Source organism: Chelonoidis abingdonii, chromosome 8 (genome assembly GCF_003597395.2).
Source record: "Chelonoidis abingdonii isolate Lonesome George chromosome 8, CheloAbing_2.0, whole genome shotgun sequence".
Taxonomy (NCBI): Eukaryota; Metazoa; Chordata; order Testudines; family Testudinidae; genus Chelonoidis; species Chelonoidis abingdonii.
Window position 1 is genome coordinate 45,884,190 of NC_133776.1, and position 19,089 is coordinate 45,903,278.

Consider the following 19,089-nt stretch of genomic DNA (forward strand, 5'->3'; position numbering starts at 1 on the left):
ATTAGTTAGTTGTTAGTATAGTTATCTAACTAATTATAATAGTGAGAGGATTGGTTTTTTTGTTCTCTCTTCCTCAGGAGACTTGTTTACCTGTCAGGGCATGCTTGGCTTTCCAGGCTTCAAACTTTCCTCTCCTGCCGAGAGGCTGTACCTATGAGTGACAGCCACTCTAAGTGTGTCCTTTGCTTAGGGGAGTCCCACCTGTCCCAGAAGGACAGCTGCTTCCAGGCCCTCAAATCCAGGGCAAGGAAAAAACAGGGAGATTAAACTCAGACTGTTAATGATGGAACAGTCACTTCGGCCAGCTTCTGCATCAGGTCAGGGGACACCTTATACATTGGTCTCCTAACAGATCCAGTGCCCCTTCAACATTGGCGCAGGCTTTCCCTAAGAAAGAGAGGACATTGGAGGCTTTAGGGTAGGCTTCTAAAAAGAGGAATGCAGACTGTCACCTTAGGGAGCCAGCTCCGAAGAAGTTCAGGTCCCTGACAAGATCTATGGTCTCCGAAGCCTTGACCTTTTGACTCAGTACTGTTGAGTTGAAGGACTTCTCCTCTTGTGCCAGTGGGGCCACAATGTTCTGGAGCTCAAAGAAGAATCGCAGCTTCGGTTGGGCCTCAGTGCCCTCTGAGTGAGGAGGATGAGCATAGGCACTCGGGACTGGCACTGTTGAGCTCAGCCCAGACACCAGTACCTATGTGCTCAGAACACATGGCATCAAATAAGTAGCTCTGCCAGACACCATCGGCATATACTTTGGTATGTCCACTATCAATGGTATCGTCTGCTTTGGTGACCTCAGCTACCACATTGGTACCGATCCTGTACCCAGCACTACAAGAATGTAGGTATACAAAGTATCTCTCAATAATGGATGAACCGGAGTCCCTGGTCTTTACATCCACACCCTAAATTCGTAACTAAGGTTCTGCTCCATCTGGGGATAGTGCTCGAAAGTTACCTGAGGTGGGGCACCCATTGGCAGATGACTCTTAGAAAAGAAGCGGTTAGTCACTTTGTGCACGAACTGTCGTTCTTCCAGCTGTGTCCCCTATGGCTGCTCCAGTACCCACCCTCTTTCCCCTCTGCTTCAGACTGTTCCTTGGGGGATATTTGGGTGGAGAAGGAACTGAGGGTGGCTTGCCCACACACCTTTACACTACCTCGATTTTTTGGCATGAGGGGGCATAGGGTGCATGTGCGGACTGAATACACACTGCTAACCGAAAATCTCTGATCAAGGACTTGGGAAGAGCATGCATATCTGCAGTGCAGCGTCCATAGGGGCAGACATCTGGAGGAAGCACCATTACTGCACAAAGTGAGTAACCCCTTCTGCAGTGGAGTTACTGTACTAGAGAATTTGTCCCACTGAGATTCCTCTGCATTGCTCCATGTGGGATTTGGCCTCATAATCCAATGAATCTCCATAAAGCCACCTGAATCCCAAGACACCCAGGGAGGGCCGCATATCTCAGCACAGCTGCGTTGATGGCCTTTATCCCATCTCCCTCTACAGCTGTATATTAGTAGCTGTAGAGGAGTTCCTGCTTCCTGCAGCATTAATTTCTGATCAGATGTCCTATCAGATATTCACAGAGCCTGCAATGGGGCAGGCCACAGACAGATGAGGCTCCCAGCTGCATCAGACCCTCCATACCTTGCAGTCTGTACAGAGCCCCTAGGAGTCAAGCCAGATAAATTGTAAATCCAAACTGATGCTACCGCCCACCCCACCTCTCTGAGCTGGTGCTCACCTTCCATGGTGCGCCACCCTCTGCTTCTGAGCTGGCATTCCCCCTTCCTTGACCCTCCACTACCCATCCCTCAGAACTAGTGGTCCCCTTCCATGCCTGCCCCCAGGCATGCCTTCCTCCCATTTACTTCTGAGGACAGAGGGGAAAATGTAGCCCAAAGTATTTTGGCAGAACGTGAAAGAACTGCTGTGATATGATGTGCAAGCACTTTAGTGACTCCACTGGCATTAAATGTAAACCAATAAACCAGCATTTTGCAATATAAGCAATCAGCAAGGAATTAGATGACCTTATATTTACCCTTTAGGCTAACAAAGTAACTGGTTTTGACAGACAGACCTTTAAAGGGCAGGAACAAGACTTGCTGTGGTTGGCTAATATCCTGATTTCCTATCCAAATAGCTTTCTGTTGCACTCTGATTTAGCGCTTAGCACTGCTAGACTATGTTTGATAGCAGTGATATTGGGCAGATCATTTAACCTATCCATGCCTCGCTGTAATGGGTATAATGGTAACTAGCCACCTTACACGTGACAAAGTTCCTCCTCTACCTTGGTGGGTCCTGCGCTTATTGGCAGATTTGCTCACCTCAGTGATCTTCCCCACAGTCTGGATCAACTCCTCCTGTTTCTGATAAGGAGTTGGGAGGTTTGGGGGGAACCCAGGCCCGCCCTCTACTCCGGGTTCCAGCCCAGGGCCCTGTGGATCGCAGCTGTCTATAGTGCCTCCTGTAACAGCTGCATGACAGCTACAACTCCCTGGGCTACTTCCCCATGGCCTCCTCCAAACACCTTCTTTATCCTCACCACAGGACCTTCCTCCTGGTGTCTGATAACGCTTGTCCTCCTCAGTCCTCCAGCAGTACACTCTCTCACTCTCAGCTCCTTGCCTTCTTACTCCCAGCTCCTCACACACACTCCTTCTCCTCTGGCTCCTCCCTACCTGACTGGAGTGAGCTCCTTTTTAAACCCAGGTGCCCTGATTAGCCTGCCTTGATTGGCTGCAGGTGTTCTAATCAGCCTGTCTGCCTTAATTGGTTCTAGCAGGTTCCTGATTACTCTATTGCAACCCCTGCTCTGGTCACTCAGGGAACAGAAAACTACTCATCCAGTGACCAGTATATTTACCCTCTACCAGACACTGGGGCAGCTACTATCGGGGTCAGCCAGCACTCTTCCCCAGCAACCATGTGCTTTGACAACCTACTGCTTTTCCGTAGAATAGCTGCTGAGGGGTAGGATTCACCATCAGAGCATGTGCAGACATTGTTCCCTCATTTGCCCCAGAAGCCAGGGACAGCTGGAGGAGATAAGGAAGAGCTGGGGGTGGGGAGCGCCCTCTTTCAGAGACTGTTGGTTGTGGGAGGGACAAGGGTGTATGCATCACAGCGATCAGAGGGGAACCAGGCCCAAGAGCATACACGGGGCAGGAGGAAGGCTGGGAGCACAGGCTGTCTCCGTATGGGAGTTCTGAGATAGCAGCAGGGGGAGCTGATGACATGGAACTGCCATAAGAATATATGTGAGCTAGCTGGCTGACATGTGAGGTGTTTTGAGATCCTCAGGTGGTAGGCCCTACTGAATATAAGTGCAAGTGTAAGTTGTGGTTCCCTCCCTTCATCAGAGAATTGCTTCTTTGCTGGTGATATCACTTTCAGATGAAAAAGCTCTGAAATGCCCCTCAGACAGAGGGCATGGGACTTTCTTCTGTTGTCCTGCTTCTTTGCAAGGTGTTCGGAATTTTTCTGATATATCCTGTTGTTCTCCTGCCTTGCTTTTCACCTGCCACAATTACTTTGACACTTGCAAAAGCAGCAGCATACGCTTGGGCTGACAATTTCATTCTCCCATCAGTGCTCGCATCTGACTTTCATTAGCATTAATAGGAATTAGGCATGCAGAAATACAGAGGTATACCGGGGGAAGTAAGTGGGATAACTTTGGAATTCTTTGGCAGTTTGGATCAGGCCATTCACTAGCGGACTCTGACTGATGGGCTGAACTTTTGATGCCCCTGAATTATTTTACAGCTACAGTTAGAAAGCTGGCTGAAGGAGAGATATTTGGGATTTCACTTAATTACAGCAAACCTGAAAATTAGAAAGTCCAGCCAAATTTTTAATTGAGTAGGTGTCTCAATGTTTGAGTGCCCAGTATAAGAACACCAAGGAGCTGCAGGTGCTTAGATTGGGCACCCAAAATCTGATGCATGCAGTCAGTGGCTACTTTTTTGGAAATTTTTGGTCTAGAACAGTGGTTCTCAAACTTTTTTTTTTCACGGACCACTTGAAAATTGCTGAGGGTCTCGGCAGACCGCATAATAATCTTTCCAAATATTGTTTGTACCATTATCTAACTATTGTAAAGTGTGTTGGATAAAAGTGCTATATTTAAAAAACAAACAAACTTTATTTTGTTCTACAAATAAAAGCACACAACTCATATTTTAGTATCGGTAGTCTTACCTTTCTAATGCAATGGATGTGCCCCCTCTCCCCCGCCGAGGCAGCCCCCGAACTGGGGCTGGGAAGAAATGGGTCTCTCCCTCTCTCCCCCATTACAGCAGCCCCCGAGCTGGGGCAGGGAAGGAGGGGGGTCTCTCCCCCACCACAGAGCTGAGACTGGGAAGGAAGACCGTCTCTTCCCGGCAGCCACAGCCCTGGAGCTGCGGAAAGTTGCCTCTTTCTCTGGCCACCGCAGCCCTGCATGTCCCAAATTCCCCCCACCCCCTCTTCTTACCCCACTGCCCTCTCCCACCTACCTCCTATTCCCCCCAAGGCCACAACCTCACCTTACATGTGCATCTTCTCCAGGGTCCAGGTACCTAATTAATGGAACCACACCTGCACAGCTCCACTAATTAGGTGGATGGCCCTTTATTCTCTTATGTGCAGCCACCCAGGCGTGCACCTTATAGGAAACTATCCACGGACCACCTGAATGGAGCTTGTGGACCACTGGTGGTCCACAGACCACAATTTGAGAACCTCTGGTCTAGAAGAATAAAATGAGTTTTGGAAGAGACCTAGATATACGGTCTCAAATACTAGGGGAAGAATTACAACAGATTTGTCACAACCTGAAATAAATGAAACTCTGGAGAAATAATTTTGAAATAATTTGCATTTATATACTAAAATACATTCCATCCAAATAACCCAAAGCCCTTTACAAACAATTAATTAAATCTCTCGTCTCCTTTGTGAGATATTATTAGTATACAAATAGTACTAGTCAATATTTTCATTAACGACTTGGATAATGGAGTGGAGAGTTTTCTTATAAAATTTACGGTTGATACCAAACTGGAGGGGGGAGGAGGAGAAGAAGGGTTGCAAACATTTAGGAGGACATGATTAGAATTCAAAACAACTTGACATACTGGAGAATTGGCCTGTAATCAGCAAGATAAAATTCAAAAATGACACGTGCAAAGCACTACACTTAGGAAGGAAAAATCAGATGTACAATTACAACATGGGGAAAACTGGCTAGAGCATAGTACTGCTGAAAAGGATCTATGAGGGGTTATATGGATCACAAATTGAACACGAGCCAACAATGTGATCTTGTTACCAAAAAGGCTAATCTCGTTCTGGGGTGTATTAACAGGCATATCATATGTAAGGCATGGGAGGTAATTGTTCCACTCTGCTTGGCTCTGGTGAGGCCTCAGCTGGAGTATTGTGTCCCATTTTGGGAGCCACGCTTTAAGAAGAGATGTGGACAAATTGGAGAGAGACCAGAGGAGAGCTGTAAAAATGATAAAAGGCTTTAAGTATGAGCTGTGAGGTAAGGTTAGGAAAAATGGGCATGTTTAGTCTTGAGAGAAGAAAACTGAGGAAGGGACCTGATAGTCTTCAGATATGTTAAAGACTGTTATAAAGAGGTTATAACTCTTTGGGACACAGTCTTTGCTGACATTACACACCATGCAGGTATCTTGAAGCCAGCATGTGCTTTGGCAGAGAGTTTGGCCCTTTGGCTTTTCCAAGGCTCCGCTGGTGTAAGAAGAATGAGAATCTGAAAGTTCTTCAGGAAATCCAAGTCTTTTGTAGGACGGTGTGTTGTGCTACCAATTGAACTATCAAACAAGCTGATTGTGTTGTTTTTTTAAAGTAGAAAATTGTAATTTTGAATTTATATCGTCTCCTTATTAAAAATGATGGGAGTGAATTTTAACCACTTTAGGAAGCGAGGAGCTAATATCCCTGGGTTGAGCCAAGCACGTTGTGGGCAGATACCAGGCAGACTTCCCCACACAGTTCTGCCAAGGCAGCTCACTCCTGACTCAGCACCATCACTGCCCTCCATCACTCCTGAACTTCACTTGCCGACAGTGCTGTAGTGGTTTGGAGATTTGCACAAACAAGAGTTAGGAAGAGATGGCCAGACTCATGAGCTTGGATACTATTGGAATCCAAGCCTCTGAAATTGAAAGGATGGTTCTCTCAGAACCTGATCCAAAGTTTATTGGAGTCACTGGGAGTCTTCCCATTGGGGGTTGGGTTAGGCCCTAAATCAATTGCTAAATTTGCTTCTCCGATGCTGTGCCTCCACTATGTAAAGCTTTTCTTGGGAGGTAGGAGTAATGTGATGTTAAACAGAATGGTAGCAATGTGCATCATCTTTATACTAGGAGAAGCTTCTTAACTAAGAGCTCTGTGGGGAAGAAGACTGTATCTCATGGATTTACCCCTTACAGTACTTCTGTACCTGGCTGTTCACGCTAGATATTTGCAGGCAATTACTTGCCAAATGCATATAGAGATATTTATAACATAATTTCAGCAAAGAGGAAAATGACATAATAAAAGCAAATTAGCGAACGAGTGCACTCTGAAATAAATGGAAAGCAAAAATACAATGTGCAGCACACCTATTTTGACCCCATAAATAAATGACTGTGAACACTGCAAGTATAGGTCAGATTAAAAACCAAAGCACGGCTTTTTACAGGGCTTTAAAACGCTTTCTATATTTTGTTCAATGCACTTAAATTGTGAAGAGGAATGCTGTAAACTTCACTCTCCCACTGAGATAAAATACTGTGGTGTTAAAAAAATAAATATTGTTTTTGAAAGAACTGAATCTGCTTTGGGTTAAAAGTGCTTAAAATAGATTTTTAGGTTCAAACCACAAAAGTTGTGGAAAAATAAGCAATTTTAGCTTAGAGGTTTTTCTTTTCTATTTTTCTGTGTGTCTGTCTTCCATTCCTTTTCTCTGAAAAGTGTTGTAGAGGCTGTTCGGTGCTCTGTTAGCACAGAAAGGTTTTGGAATGATGCCATTTACTCAGATGTACCCCATGCATTTGACAGGGATGGGGGAGTGGAGATTTTTGTCTGGTCATGTCATGTTTTAATTGGCAACCCTCAGACTTTTGCTGCTCCTCATTATGTGTAATGAAACTTTGACACTGTGCTGGGTTCTGTCTCTCAGTGCTGCTTCCTCCCCAAAGGGAGATGCTGTTTTCCTCTGGACTGGAAAGCCTCAAGTTTTGTTCCTTTCTTTTGTTTCAAAATCCATTGCAAAGGAACCTGCTTGACCTGCAACTTTTGATGCATGTGCAGTTGTCTCCTCGGTGGAGCCATGAAGCATGCTTGCCACGGTTTCCAGCTTGGCAGTCTCAAGTTAGAAAGGGGGCTGTTCTTTTGTACCCACTCCACAGCCTGAAACTTCTTTGTTACATTGGAAAGAAGAGGTTTGAAATAGATGCCATGTCATAGGATATTTCCTGGAGTGGCGGGGAGACATTGGTTTATTAACAGGATTTTAAAGGGTTCCTATTAACTCTTCATCTGTCCCTACAAGCACTTAAGCTTGTGAATAACTTTACACACAGGAGGAATGAGGCTACTCGTGTGTAAAGTTACTCATGTTATTAAGTGCATGCAGGATCAAGCCTTACTTTTAAAGCAGAAGTAAGATTATCTTAATCTGTCCTGACTCAAGGCTGTGCATTGGTAAAAGGAGCATTTGAGTTGGTTTGTTTGGAGACCTTAAATGAAGTCTGACACTGCAAGGCCTCGCCTCAAACTGACTGCAAGTGAAGGTGAAGTGGAAAGGCCATAATGATGTATTTAATGGATGTATACTCCAGTAGGACAAATGTAAATAAAACCAAATCCTCTGTTATAAGCCATGTGAGTCAGAGGAGTGTACGCCAGTAACTGAAAAATCTGGGCAAGAAGCAAGTTTTTAATTTTCCATAACAGGAAACAAAGGTATGTCTTGGTGAGAAACTATAGCTTATCTTCTCCTCCTGTGCCCCCAAGCAGGGCAATAATCCTTACTCTGGCTTTTTCATACAAACGTAGTTTTATAAATACACGCTGGGATGGATGAATGGATTGTAAGAGGCTAGTTAATGAGAGAGAGAACTGGGCAAGAAAGGTGTTAAACAAGAAAGACGGTTGAAACTTTATTTGGTAGGGATGTCATGTTACACAGTGTTTGTGTGTAGTTCTTTTGAAAAGGAATCTTTCTGCTTCTGCGTGTTTGCCTGTCTGGGCCAGTTGGTTTCAGTTGTGCCTTTTTCCTTGGGGGAAGCCAAGAGAGAGGACCATTTTGGAGTCAGGAGACCTTGTAGGAAATGTTGCCTTCCCTAAGATGGGAAGGCAGGACCAAGTGGAGGCCAGGGGTGGAAATTCAGGTGCTGAAGTTTAATTTAATCTAGTGTTATCTAGTCTTATGCAACATGGTAATGCAGAAGCGGAGGTGAAGGGCCTCTGAAAGAACCAGGACTCAAGATAATAACTGCAGTCACATTTGCGCAATGTGATGTGGCTGCAGGTTAGAGAGGCAGAAGTTCAGATAGAACCTTGCTGGAGTTATCCTAGTCCTGCTAAACCTAATGAAAAGATTCCCATTGATTCCAGTTATATGGACTTGCTGTGCGAATGTGCACTGTGTTGTCTGTCTGCTACAGGCAAAATCTGGCCCTCCCACCTTGCAAAAATGGCAGCAGAGCCAGTGTGGTTCTGCTATGTGTGGCAGGGTACATGGAGCCTATGCAGGCTTACGCCAACAAATATTGGATGATGTCTATCATCAAAACAAGCATCAGGAGCAAAAATGTTTTCTGTAGTAACACAAATTAACAGGGTAAGACACATTCTCTGCCCTGAAGAACTTACAGCCTGTAAGCATTATACATGAGGAGCCTCACTGATTTTAATGGGATGTTGTCCATTTGGGGGGCTTGCAGGAGCAGGTTCTAACATAGACTAGTGGAACACAAGACAAGACATGGTTTTAAGTATGTTTCAACTCAGCTATGGCAGGAATCCTCTAAAATTGCCAGTGAAATTGTTGGCAGTCACAATCAAATTACATTAAACATGTTGACTTCAGTGTAACTGGATTATCTCAGTGCATGGTTAAAACAAGATTTTTGAAAAAATGTCTGATTTACATTGAGTTGCACTTTGGCTGGGAGCCGGGGGAAATCCGAGCAGTGTTTGCAGGTGGATGGCCCTTTCTCAAGAATCCTAAAAAAGCAGGTAATTGTTAAATGATGCTGCCAACTGTGCCTATGCAAATGTTTATTTTGCCCGAACAGAGAGGTTGCAGGAGGCACTGGAGGGACATGACTTGTAGAATTTTGTTGAATGTATCAAATTTAAAAAATGAATTCTCTCATATTTCATATCTTCTTGTCATTGCTGCTAATTACCAAAGAGGCTTGTGTTTAAAACAGGCTTTTCACCTACAGAGTTCATCTTCTCTCCCTCTCAGGAAGTGATGGTGTCAAATTTGGGACAGCAGAGTTTTTGCCTATTGATACACTTTGTCAAGCATAAGCCGGGTCTAGTAGAACAAAGCTGGCATGTGAGCAAGGACCATATTGAGCAAGAACGTACCATATTGGCATGTTTCTGCTCGTCCTGTCAGCTTCAGCAAATTATAAAGTTTCATTTAAAAAAAAGAGTAAAGGAGGAGATTGGCACCTAAATGCCACTGACTTTCAAATGCCCCGTTTAGTCATGGTTATGGAAACTTGCTCCAGAATGGGAAGTGTCTGACTGTTCTGGCTATGAGTCTCAACAATTGCTCTAAGAAAAGTGTCAGCTGTTGCCATTTGTGTCAGGATGTTAACTCTGAAGTCTAATTACAACAATTTCAGTATCCTTTAATCAGAGACATCCATGTCTTCTGGGGTTCTGGGTAGAGATTGAGACTCTGGGCAGAGTTTGAATAGAATGCAATATTTCTCTCCCCTCCCCACACACTAGTTATGAATGAGGAAATTCCTGTTCAAACACAGAGCATCTGCAATAGCAAAATGAAGTAACTTACATTACTGGCTAAATAGGTTGACCTAATTCTGCCCTCAGTTACATAATTAATGAGGGTAGAATTGGATTTGCTATGCGTAGTTTGAATACTTTGATACTAAGGTCATCTTGGATGAAATCTCTTTTTCAGACCCTTTTTTTAATTTTTTTTTCTCACTTTAGGGGAACACCTGAGAATCTGCCCGCAGGGCTACACCTGCTGCACCAGCGAAATGGAGGAGAATTTTGCAAAAAAAAGCCAAAGTGAATTTGAAGACATGATAACAGAAGCCAGCCGCTCTGCACAGGTGACTCTAACATCTCAGTACAAAAACTTTGATGGTAAGTAAAGAACATACAGCTTACTCAAGTTTTGCTAGTTGCTCTTTAACTGTTGAACTCAGGGGTTTTATTTTTTATTTTTTTGCTGCCATCTGGCTCTACCTTTGTGTATTATGTTCTGTAGCTGTTATGGTATCATTGCTTTCAATATGAGTTCTAGCACACGTTGCATTTTCAGTAGAGAATTACTTAGAAAATTTGTTTTTATTAAGGACCTTTCAGGAGTCTTACATCCGTATGTAGCTAAGACCTGTATACATAGGCACAGAAGTGTCTTTTACAGACAACCATAACAACATTGAGTATTAACACAGCAGCATAATATATTAGGTAATTACAAGAAACTTGGCAATATTCCTTGATCTGTAGCTGAAAAATCACGATGCTGGGGAAGACTCTGATGTCTGTAGTTAGTTTCCTGATTGAAAAAATAGGTTAGCAAGTGTCATTTGCCTTTAGATGCTCATGGCAGAAATTAAATGTAGCACTCACCCATACAATGCTGTGGAGAAGTATGGTGTGAGGGGTACAGCATCACTTTCAAAGCACTAAGCAAAGAATATGGCTGGCTGGCTGCCTCTGTTGCCAGTGGAATCAGTTTTGCAGCACAAGCTGTTGGCTTTGAGGTCTTAAGGCCAGTGGAAATAAGTGGGTTATGGGCAAAATAGAGCTGACCTATGATTCTGGAACCATATCTATTATCAGCAATACCTATTTTGTAAAAGGCCAGGCATTTAGAATCACAGTCCTCTTACCTTTATTAACGATTGTCTTATGGAGGTATAGGTAAAAACAGTGTGTGGGAGGGAGGTAATAGTGGATAGAAGGGTAAAATTGGGGTTTTCAGGAACCACACATATACAGAAAATGGCCTGACCTTCAGAAGCAGATAGCTAAGATTAATGTCTTTTTCACTGAATAGGAAAAAACTAAGGCAATGCATCGCTGCACGGTACATTGGAGCTGCGTAGTTGAAGTTGACCATAGCAAAGGCTTTATTTTGAAGCTTGGGATTAATTTTGTAATTTTGCCCTGGGAAAAGATTAAGGCCAGGATTTTCCAAAGTGGCTAGTGATTTTGTTTGCCCAGTTTGACACTTGTAAAAGGGTCTGATTTTTCAGAAAGGATTGAGCACACTTGCTGCCCTCTGAAAATCAGGCCCCGTTATAGTGCCTTAAGTTGGGTGCCCAGATATTGTAGTATTCAGTAGCACTTTTGAAAATCATGACCCATATACTTACTCTTACCCTCACATCCAGAGCATGTGACTGAACACAGTTCCACATCCTAAAGGTAACTGAGACAGAATTTGGCTCAAAATATTGAGGATTGCACTAACAAACAGAGATTGCCCAGTAGGCAAACACTTTAATAAACCTAATTTTGTTTTATTGTTGGCTTTAAAAAAAAACAAAGCCACTGTCCTTCTCTTTCTAAATTTCTGATTGGAGCTACCCAGATGTTCTTTGATTGTTTTCCAGTGTTTGAGAAAAATATTCCTTTTATCTCTCTAAGACATACATCTAACATTTTTCTTGAGCCCAAAGCAGTAGCTGTGTTCAGAAAAACAAAGCATTACTTTATCAAACCATAATGTACAAATCATTCCTCTTTTGTGTCAGGCATAACCTCAGTTGAGCCCTCAGGCCCAGGAAGATGTTTCCTGCTCCTATTACATCTTTTTTAGTTTGCTTAACTATTGCTGCAATCAATATTGGGCTTATGATTTATGCAGGACATGTGATGCAAAAGCAAATTTATCTTTCAGGTTTGAATTTGCCTAGGAGCAAAATTTGACTGTACAACTCCACTGGAAATTTCAGATCGAAGGAGTTGAAGTTGCAGTGGGATTGTAGGGGAGACCAGTTGCAGAAATGATGTAGAAACAAATGCATCTTCAACCACTGGGATTGCCAGCTGGTTTACAGTTAACAAAATGTTTTGCACACAAGGAGTGATGTTATTAAACAGCCTCAAATATAGGAGTTCCTCTTGCTTCAGACTGGAAGTTTATGCTTAGGGTCCTACCAAATTCACAGCCATGAAAAATACATCACAGACCGTGAAATCTGGTCTTCCCCCATGAAATCTGGTCTTTTGTGTTTGTTTTTTACCCTGTACTACTATATAGATTTCACCAGAGAGACCAATGTTTCTTAAACTGGGGGTTCTGACCCAAAAGGGAGTTGGAGGGGGGTGTGATGTTGCACTCTGTATGATTTTATGAAAGTATGCTGATGAATGTGAATATAATGTAACTAAAATACGCTTCATGGAAAAGGTCTCTTGTAAGGTATCATTACAAAGCTTATAATCTATAGAGTGTGGTCATCCTATTTGTATAAATGTATCACTCATATCTGAAACTAGAAATATGAAATATAACTCTGAGGGTCTATTGTAATTATGCAAAGTGTGGGCCATTAATGGTGGTTTGGAATCTTGATGACTCCCATTAACCAGGACAATTGACTGCAGATGGCTCTGTTTTACCTGTAAGTCTTCCTGTATACGTGTGGGCTGGCAAGTGAGTAATGAAGTCTTACAGTGACATGTGATCATGTCACCTGAACTGGAATCCATCTTTAACCTAGTGCTTTTTCATTGGGGGGGAAGAGAACCCGGGGGGGTGGGTGGATTGGGAACCCAGAGGGACAAAGGATTCCTGCCTTATGCAAAAGATATATAAGTGGGTGGAACAGGGAAAAGGGGGAAGCCATCATGAGAATTCCCCAAGCTACCACCTGAGCTGGAACAAGGGCTGTACCAGGGGAAAGCATTGTGCCCAGACTAGGAAGTCATCCATGTCTGTGCAAGAAGCTTATTGAAACGCCTTTGAGGGTGAGATTTTATCTGTATTCAGTTTTATTACTGTATTAGACTTAGATTTGTGTGTTTTATTTTATTTTACTAGGTAATTCACTTTGTTCTGTTACTGCTTGAAACCACTTAAATCCTAGTTTCTGTATTTAATAAAATCACTTGTTACTTATTAATTAACCCAGAGTACGTATTAATACCTGGGGGAGCAAACAGCTGTGCATATCTCTCTATCAGAGTTATAGAGGACGAACCATGTATGAGTTTACCCTGTATAGGCTTCATACAGGGTAAAATGGATTTATTTGGGGTTTGGACCCCATTGGGAGTTGGGCATCTGAGTATTAAAACAGGAACCCTTTTGTAAGTTGCTTTCAGTTAAGTCTGCAGCTTTGGGGCACGTGGTTTAGACCCTGGGTCTGTGTTGGAGCAGACTGGAGTCTCTGGCTCAACAGGACAGGGTGCTGGAGTCTCAAGCTGTCAGGGAAAGCAGGGGCAGAAGTAGTTTGGGCACATCAGTTGGCAGTTTCCCAAGGGGGTTTCTGTGATCCAACCCATCACAGGGGGTTGCAAGGTTATTTTAGCGGGGACATGGTATTGCTACTCAGACTTCTGTGCTGCCTTCAGAACTGGGCAACCAGAGAGCGGTGGCCATTGGCCAGGCGCCCGACTCTGAAGATAGTTCCCCACCAGCAGCACCAGAGAAATAAGGGTGGCAATACCATGTCATGCCACCCTTACGTCTGTGCTGCTGCCTTCAGAGCTGGGCAGCTGGAGAGTGGTGGCTGCTGACTGAGGACCCAGCTCTGCAGACAGCAGCGCAGAAGTAAAGGCGGCAATACCACACCACGCCATCCTTACTTCTGTGCTGCTTCTGCTGGCAGCTCTGCCTTTAGAACTCAGCTCCCAGGAGCAGCCACTGCTCTCCAGCTGCCCAGCTTTGAAGGCAGCGCCGCTGCCAGCAGCACTGCAGAAGTAAGGGTAGCAGTAACACAACCCCCGTACAATAACCTTGCAATTGCCTTCACAACTCCTTTTTGGGTCAGGATCCCTAAAATTACAACACTCTGAAATTTCACATCTAAAGAGCTGAAATCATGAAATTTACTGTTTTAAAAATCCTATGACTGTGAAATTGACCAAAATGGACTGTGAATTTGGTAGGGCCCTACTTATGCTCCTTCCGGTGCTGGACACAGGTATAAATATCTTTGTAGGTTTTGTACTGTATCAGCAGCTTCCAATACTATTAACTACTAGGTTTTGTTGAATTACCTGTTAAGCAGTGGAAAGGCCCTTCATTGGCTTTGTTCCTTCCTTTGGGAGAGATCCCAAAGTATGGTAATATGTGCTTTTGCCCCTCCCCCAGGTCACTCATGTATGGAGCTCTGCAGGGCCGGCTTTAGGCCTATTCCACCAATTCCCCCGAATCGGGCCCCACGCCTAAGAGGGCTCCGCACACAGTGAGAATCTCTTCCCTGGCTAAAGGCGCCTTTTTAATTTTTACTCACTCAGCGGCTCTGCAGGTCTTCGGCGGCTGGCTCTTCACTCACTCCAGGTCTTCGGCAGCACTTCGGCAGCGGGTCCTTCAGTGCCGCCGAAGACCCAGAGTGAGTGAAGGACCCACCGCCGAAGTGGCGCCGAAGACTCGGAGAACCGCCCGGTGAGTATAAGCCCCACGTGTTTTTTTTACGTGGTTGTTTTTTTTTTAAGTTATCCTTGCTGGGGCCCCGTCAAAACTGTTCGAATTGGGCTCCGCACTTCCTAAAGCCGACCCTGGAGTTATGTAAGATTTCATCTTTTCATCCCTCTTGTTTGATGTGTATCTTTGGCCTGTAGGGGAGAGAGTGCTGTGTTCTGGCTTGCAGGGTTATTGGTATGTGGGTAACCCTGAGCATCTCATCTCCTTTTTGTTACAGGAGGGAAGTATTTGAGGGAATGGGACAGAATAGTGAGTGTAAATTCCCTTGGAATGGGGTGCATAACCTTTGCTAATATTATTTACAGCCTGGAAGTCATGTTATTCACAGATTCTCTGGAGGCAGGATGGCAGGTTGGTAGCCCGCAGGCTACCACTTTCCCTTTCTGTTGCAGATTGCCTCACAGCAAATCATGTCTTTATAATCTCAGTGGTGATCACTGCAATAACATTTAGTTGTAAAGGACCCAGAAACTTCATCTAGAAAATGCCCACCTCATCAGTGTAGAGGACAGTACTAGTGTTCCAGATGCTGCTTTGAGAGCAACTCAGCTTGTTGGTTTTGTCTGTAAAGCCCCAGATGATCTGGCAGCTTGTTATCTGAAAAATCACCTCTGCCCAATTGCAGGAATTACAATCCACTGTGTCACTCTCGGGATCTGCTCCTGGGGCAAACTCTGAAGGTGTTTATAGGGCAACAGTCAAAATAGTATGTAGGCATGAATTTTGGATTTTAAAAAACATAACTATGGAATTGAACTCTGTTCTTGCCATCCAAAGATTTGATTGTCCTCTGCATATTATTTATTATCTGAAGTCTAGATTCCCAGGGCAGTTTAACTTGATATGGAATGGAGGAATGGGCTATAGAGATGTATAGGGGCCTACTGAGGATATGTTTATAAGGAAGGCTAGTTATGGCTCAGCTAGCTTTTTCTTGTGGCTCATTTACCTGCAAATCTTGCCCTGTTTCTATATTTCAGATTGTTTAAAGAAATTTGAAGATAACGGGGACTGTATTATATGGAGATATACCTATCTCATAGAGCTGGAAGGGACCCTGAAAGGTCATTGAGTCCATCCCCCTGCCTTCACTAGCAGGACCAAGTACTGATTTTGTCCCAGATGGCCCCCTCAAGGATTGAGCTCACAACCCTGAGTTTAGCAGGCCAATGCTCAAACCATTGAGCTATCCCTCCCACCTGTCTGTTGGGGGAAGAGCGTTGTGGAGGACATAGATTTTAGTCTGAGATTTGCCCTGCTTTAAAATTGATGTAGTCTGAAGGGAGTGGGGGTAAGGTGTTGATACGTACACAGAAAAAAAAAATCCCCCTACATGGACAAAAAACTGCAAAAAAAGTGTGTTGCTCCCTCTGCTGGTTGGATAGCAGTAGCTAGCCAACAAACTGAGTCATGCCAACAGCAGTCAATAGCCATTCTATTTGTAACAGCCTCTTTTGGCAAAATTCACTGTTCTTTGTTGTTTCTCCATCACAAATGTGTGTGCCTGTGTGCACACCTGGAGTATTTTTAAGAGGTTGAGAAATCTTACATTTTCAAGATTTCAGATAAAATTTAAAGTTGTTGTTTGTTTTTCATATTAATTATTGATTACAACCAATGCCTGGTAAATCTCTGATCCACCTGAAAAAGGCAAATGAAAAGATCTGATAGCATTATACTATATATTGGCGATTACATCTTATCTAGAAAAGCAGCAAAGAATCCTGTGACACCTTATAAACTAACAGACGTTTTGGAGCATGAGCTTTCGTGGGTGAATACCCACTTCGTTGGATGCAGACTAACACGGCTACTCCTCTGATCTTATCTAGAATACATCTCAACTCATTTATACTTCCCATTTTTTTTTATATAGCTGATGCTAGCTACTGTAGTTCTGTACCTGTCTGTAGGTTAGCTACTCTACTCCTTCATCTAAGAAGCTTTCCCTGGGACTCGCATGGCATGTAATTATATTCTAAACACTGCTGGCATAGATGTATAAAAACAATGAATAAGAGCACGTGTTAATGGGCAGTGACAGTGAGGGGCTACAAACAGAAAGGAACAAAGCTGTTTTTATGGTATTAATCAAAGCTTAATTGTTACAACCCTAATCTATCTCCCTCTCTCCCTTTTTTTAAAATCACTTCTAAATAAGAGTGAAATATTGTGCCAGTCTTTTCTTCTCAAATACTTTGGTGCAGTTAGCAGCACTGCTTGTGTGGCTGTTGACCTTTAGCTGTGAGCCAGGAAATCTTTTTAATAATTATTTAGATCTTTTAAGTGAATATCAAAAAAGTGAAATTGAACATCTGCATTTCCTACCACATAGCTGACAAAGTCCAGTACTTTTAAGATGCATCAATCACAGTTTATTTAAAATAAAATTATGTCTTTTAGTAGATTACCTACTAGAATATTTGAGATCTTCTACAAGCTTAAATAACTTCAAATATGAGTAGCTGGGGAACAAGTATTTTGTGACACAAAACAATGTACATAATTAAGAACATGACTTCGGAGTTCTTTTTAGATGATTACATATTTCTTTTAAAATGAATCATTCTTTGAACTTGTAAAGGTGTGGGGAGTGTTGGAAGTTGTCATAAAACAATGGTTAACCGTTTGGGGGATTCCTAAAATACTGTTTTCTGCTCTTCTGACTTGTTTTAAGTTCAACCAAATGTTTCTTTGTAAAAGGAATTCACTTATTTTAGGATACAGTACAAGGGTGGAGTTAGGAGAGTAGCTTAAAGACTGTAAGTACATATTTAAGAGATAGATATATATATATATATATATATATATACACACACACACACACACACACACACACACATACATTTAAGTGAATTTTATCAAATCAACTTCTGATTTGCTGGAGAAAGGTCTGCTTGTGTGAGCATCTGTTGTAACAAAACAGATGGATAGAAAGCTGTCCAGCCTATTTCCTCCCCCCCATTAAAATTTGGGCTCAAAATCCTGTCTAGGATCTGATTTTGCAAATATTTCCTATCATTATAACAGGTGGAATGAATATTCCAGTTCTAAACACTGATTAACTTAGAGGCGTTTGAATTTTGTGACATGAGCCCATCTTTAAGTGTAAGATACATACACACACAAAGCTTCACTGCGAAACAATCAGAATCATTACGCATGGAACATGCACTTGCTGTGGGACTATGCCTTGAACTCCTGTTCATTTGGAGACTGCAGCTGATGCTTACTTAGTAGGCAGTGTCTCTCTGGGAGGCACATGACACTAGTGCTCTGGAATCTGCACTGGCTGCCTGTTGATGCACAGATGGGACTTTAGTCTGTGCTTTTGATCTACAAACTCCTAACTGGCCTAGGACTCCTCGATTTGATATCTCCAAATTTCATGTTGCTGCAGTTGAGATTTCTGTGAACTCTCAAGCTTGAACCTGGAGCTATAAGACAGAGGACTGTGCTTGATTCTGGAACTTGCTTCCCCGCTGGTCAAAACCAGCTGGAGTTTGCTGAACTTCTCAACATGCTTTGGAAGCCATTTATTTGATTGGGTTCTGGAGATGGGCTCTTGGGTGGTTGTGCTGTTTTTGTGACTGAATGCTTCCTTATTGTTGGGGCGTGTAGAGCTTGGGGCATAGACTTATTCTTTCAGTGTATGTAGAAAAATATATAAATATAACTTTGCCTCAATCAGTGAAACATCTTAAGATTCCTAGAATTGCTGAGGAAGACAGAATTACAACACCAAGAAAACCTTGATGTGTGAAATGTTTAGCATTATTTATGGAAAAGTCTATTTTGTTTGGGGTTGTTTTTTTTTTGTTTTTTTTTTGTCTGAGATGTGAAAATACAAGCCTTTATGAGCAGGAAAAAACCTCAGGAGCTAACAAATTAGCTAAATGTGCTTTTAACCTTCACCCTCCATTGTTTGTAACAGTTAACTACAGTATATTTGGTAAATGCTCACTCGCTTAAAAACATATGCCAAATTTTGCCCGCAGTTACACGTAGAGCAAGGAGACATTTTTCAGTCAAAACTCTTTTTTTATAAAAAAAAAAAAAAAAAAATGTAGATTCAGGTTAACTGACACATTTTGTGAATTTGTATAGATTTTGGCAAATTTGTTTCAGTTGTGAAAGTTTTCAATGAAATATTTTTACTTTTTTATTTGAAACTACTTTTCCTTTTGAAATT

The 19,089-nt window shown here is 42.8% G+C and overlaps 2 protein-coding genes across 3 annotated transcripts in view; one reads left to right on the plus strand and one right to left on the minus strand.

Moving 5' to 3' along the window:
• Positions 1-19,089, plus strand: part of GPC1 (glypican 1) — a 738,496-nt gene that overhangs the window by 572,840 nt on the left and 146,567 nt on the right. The window contains exon 3 of the mRNA XM_032764746.2: positions 10,217-10,375. Within this exon, the coding sequence (XP_032620637.1) occupies positions 10,217-10,375 (159 nt within the window). The remainder of the gene's footprint in view (positions 1-10,216; positions 10,376-19,089) is intronic.
• Positions 1-19,089, minus strand: part of ANKMY1 (ankyrin repeat and MYND domain containing 1) — a 250,288-nt gene that overhangs the window by 16,121 nt on the left and 215,078 nt on the right. The window lies entirely within an intron of this gene.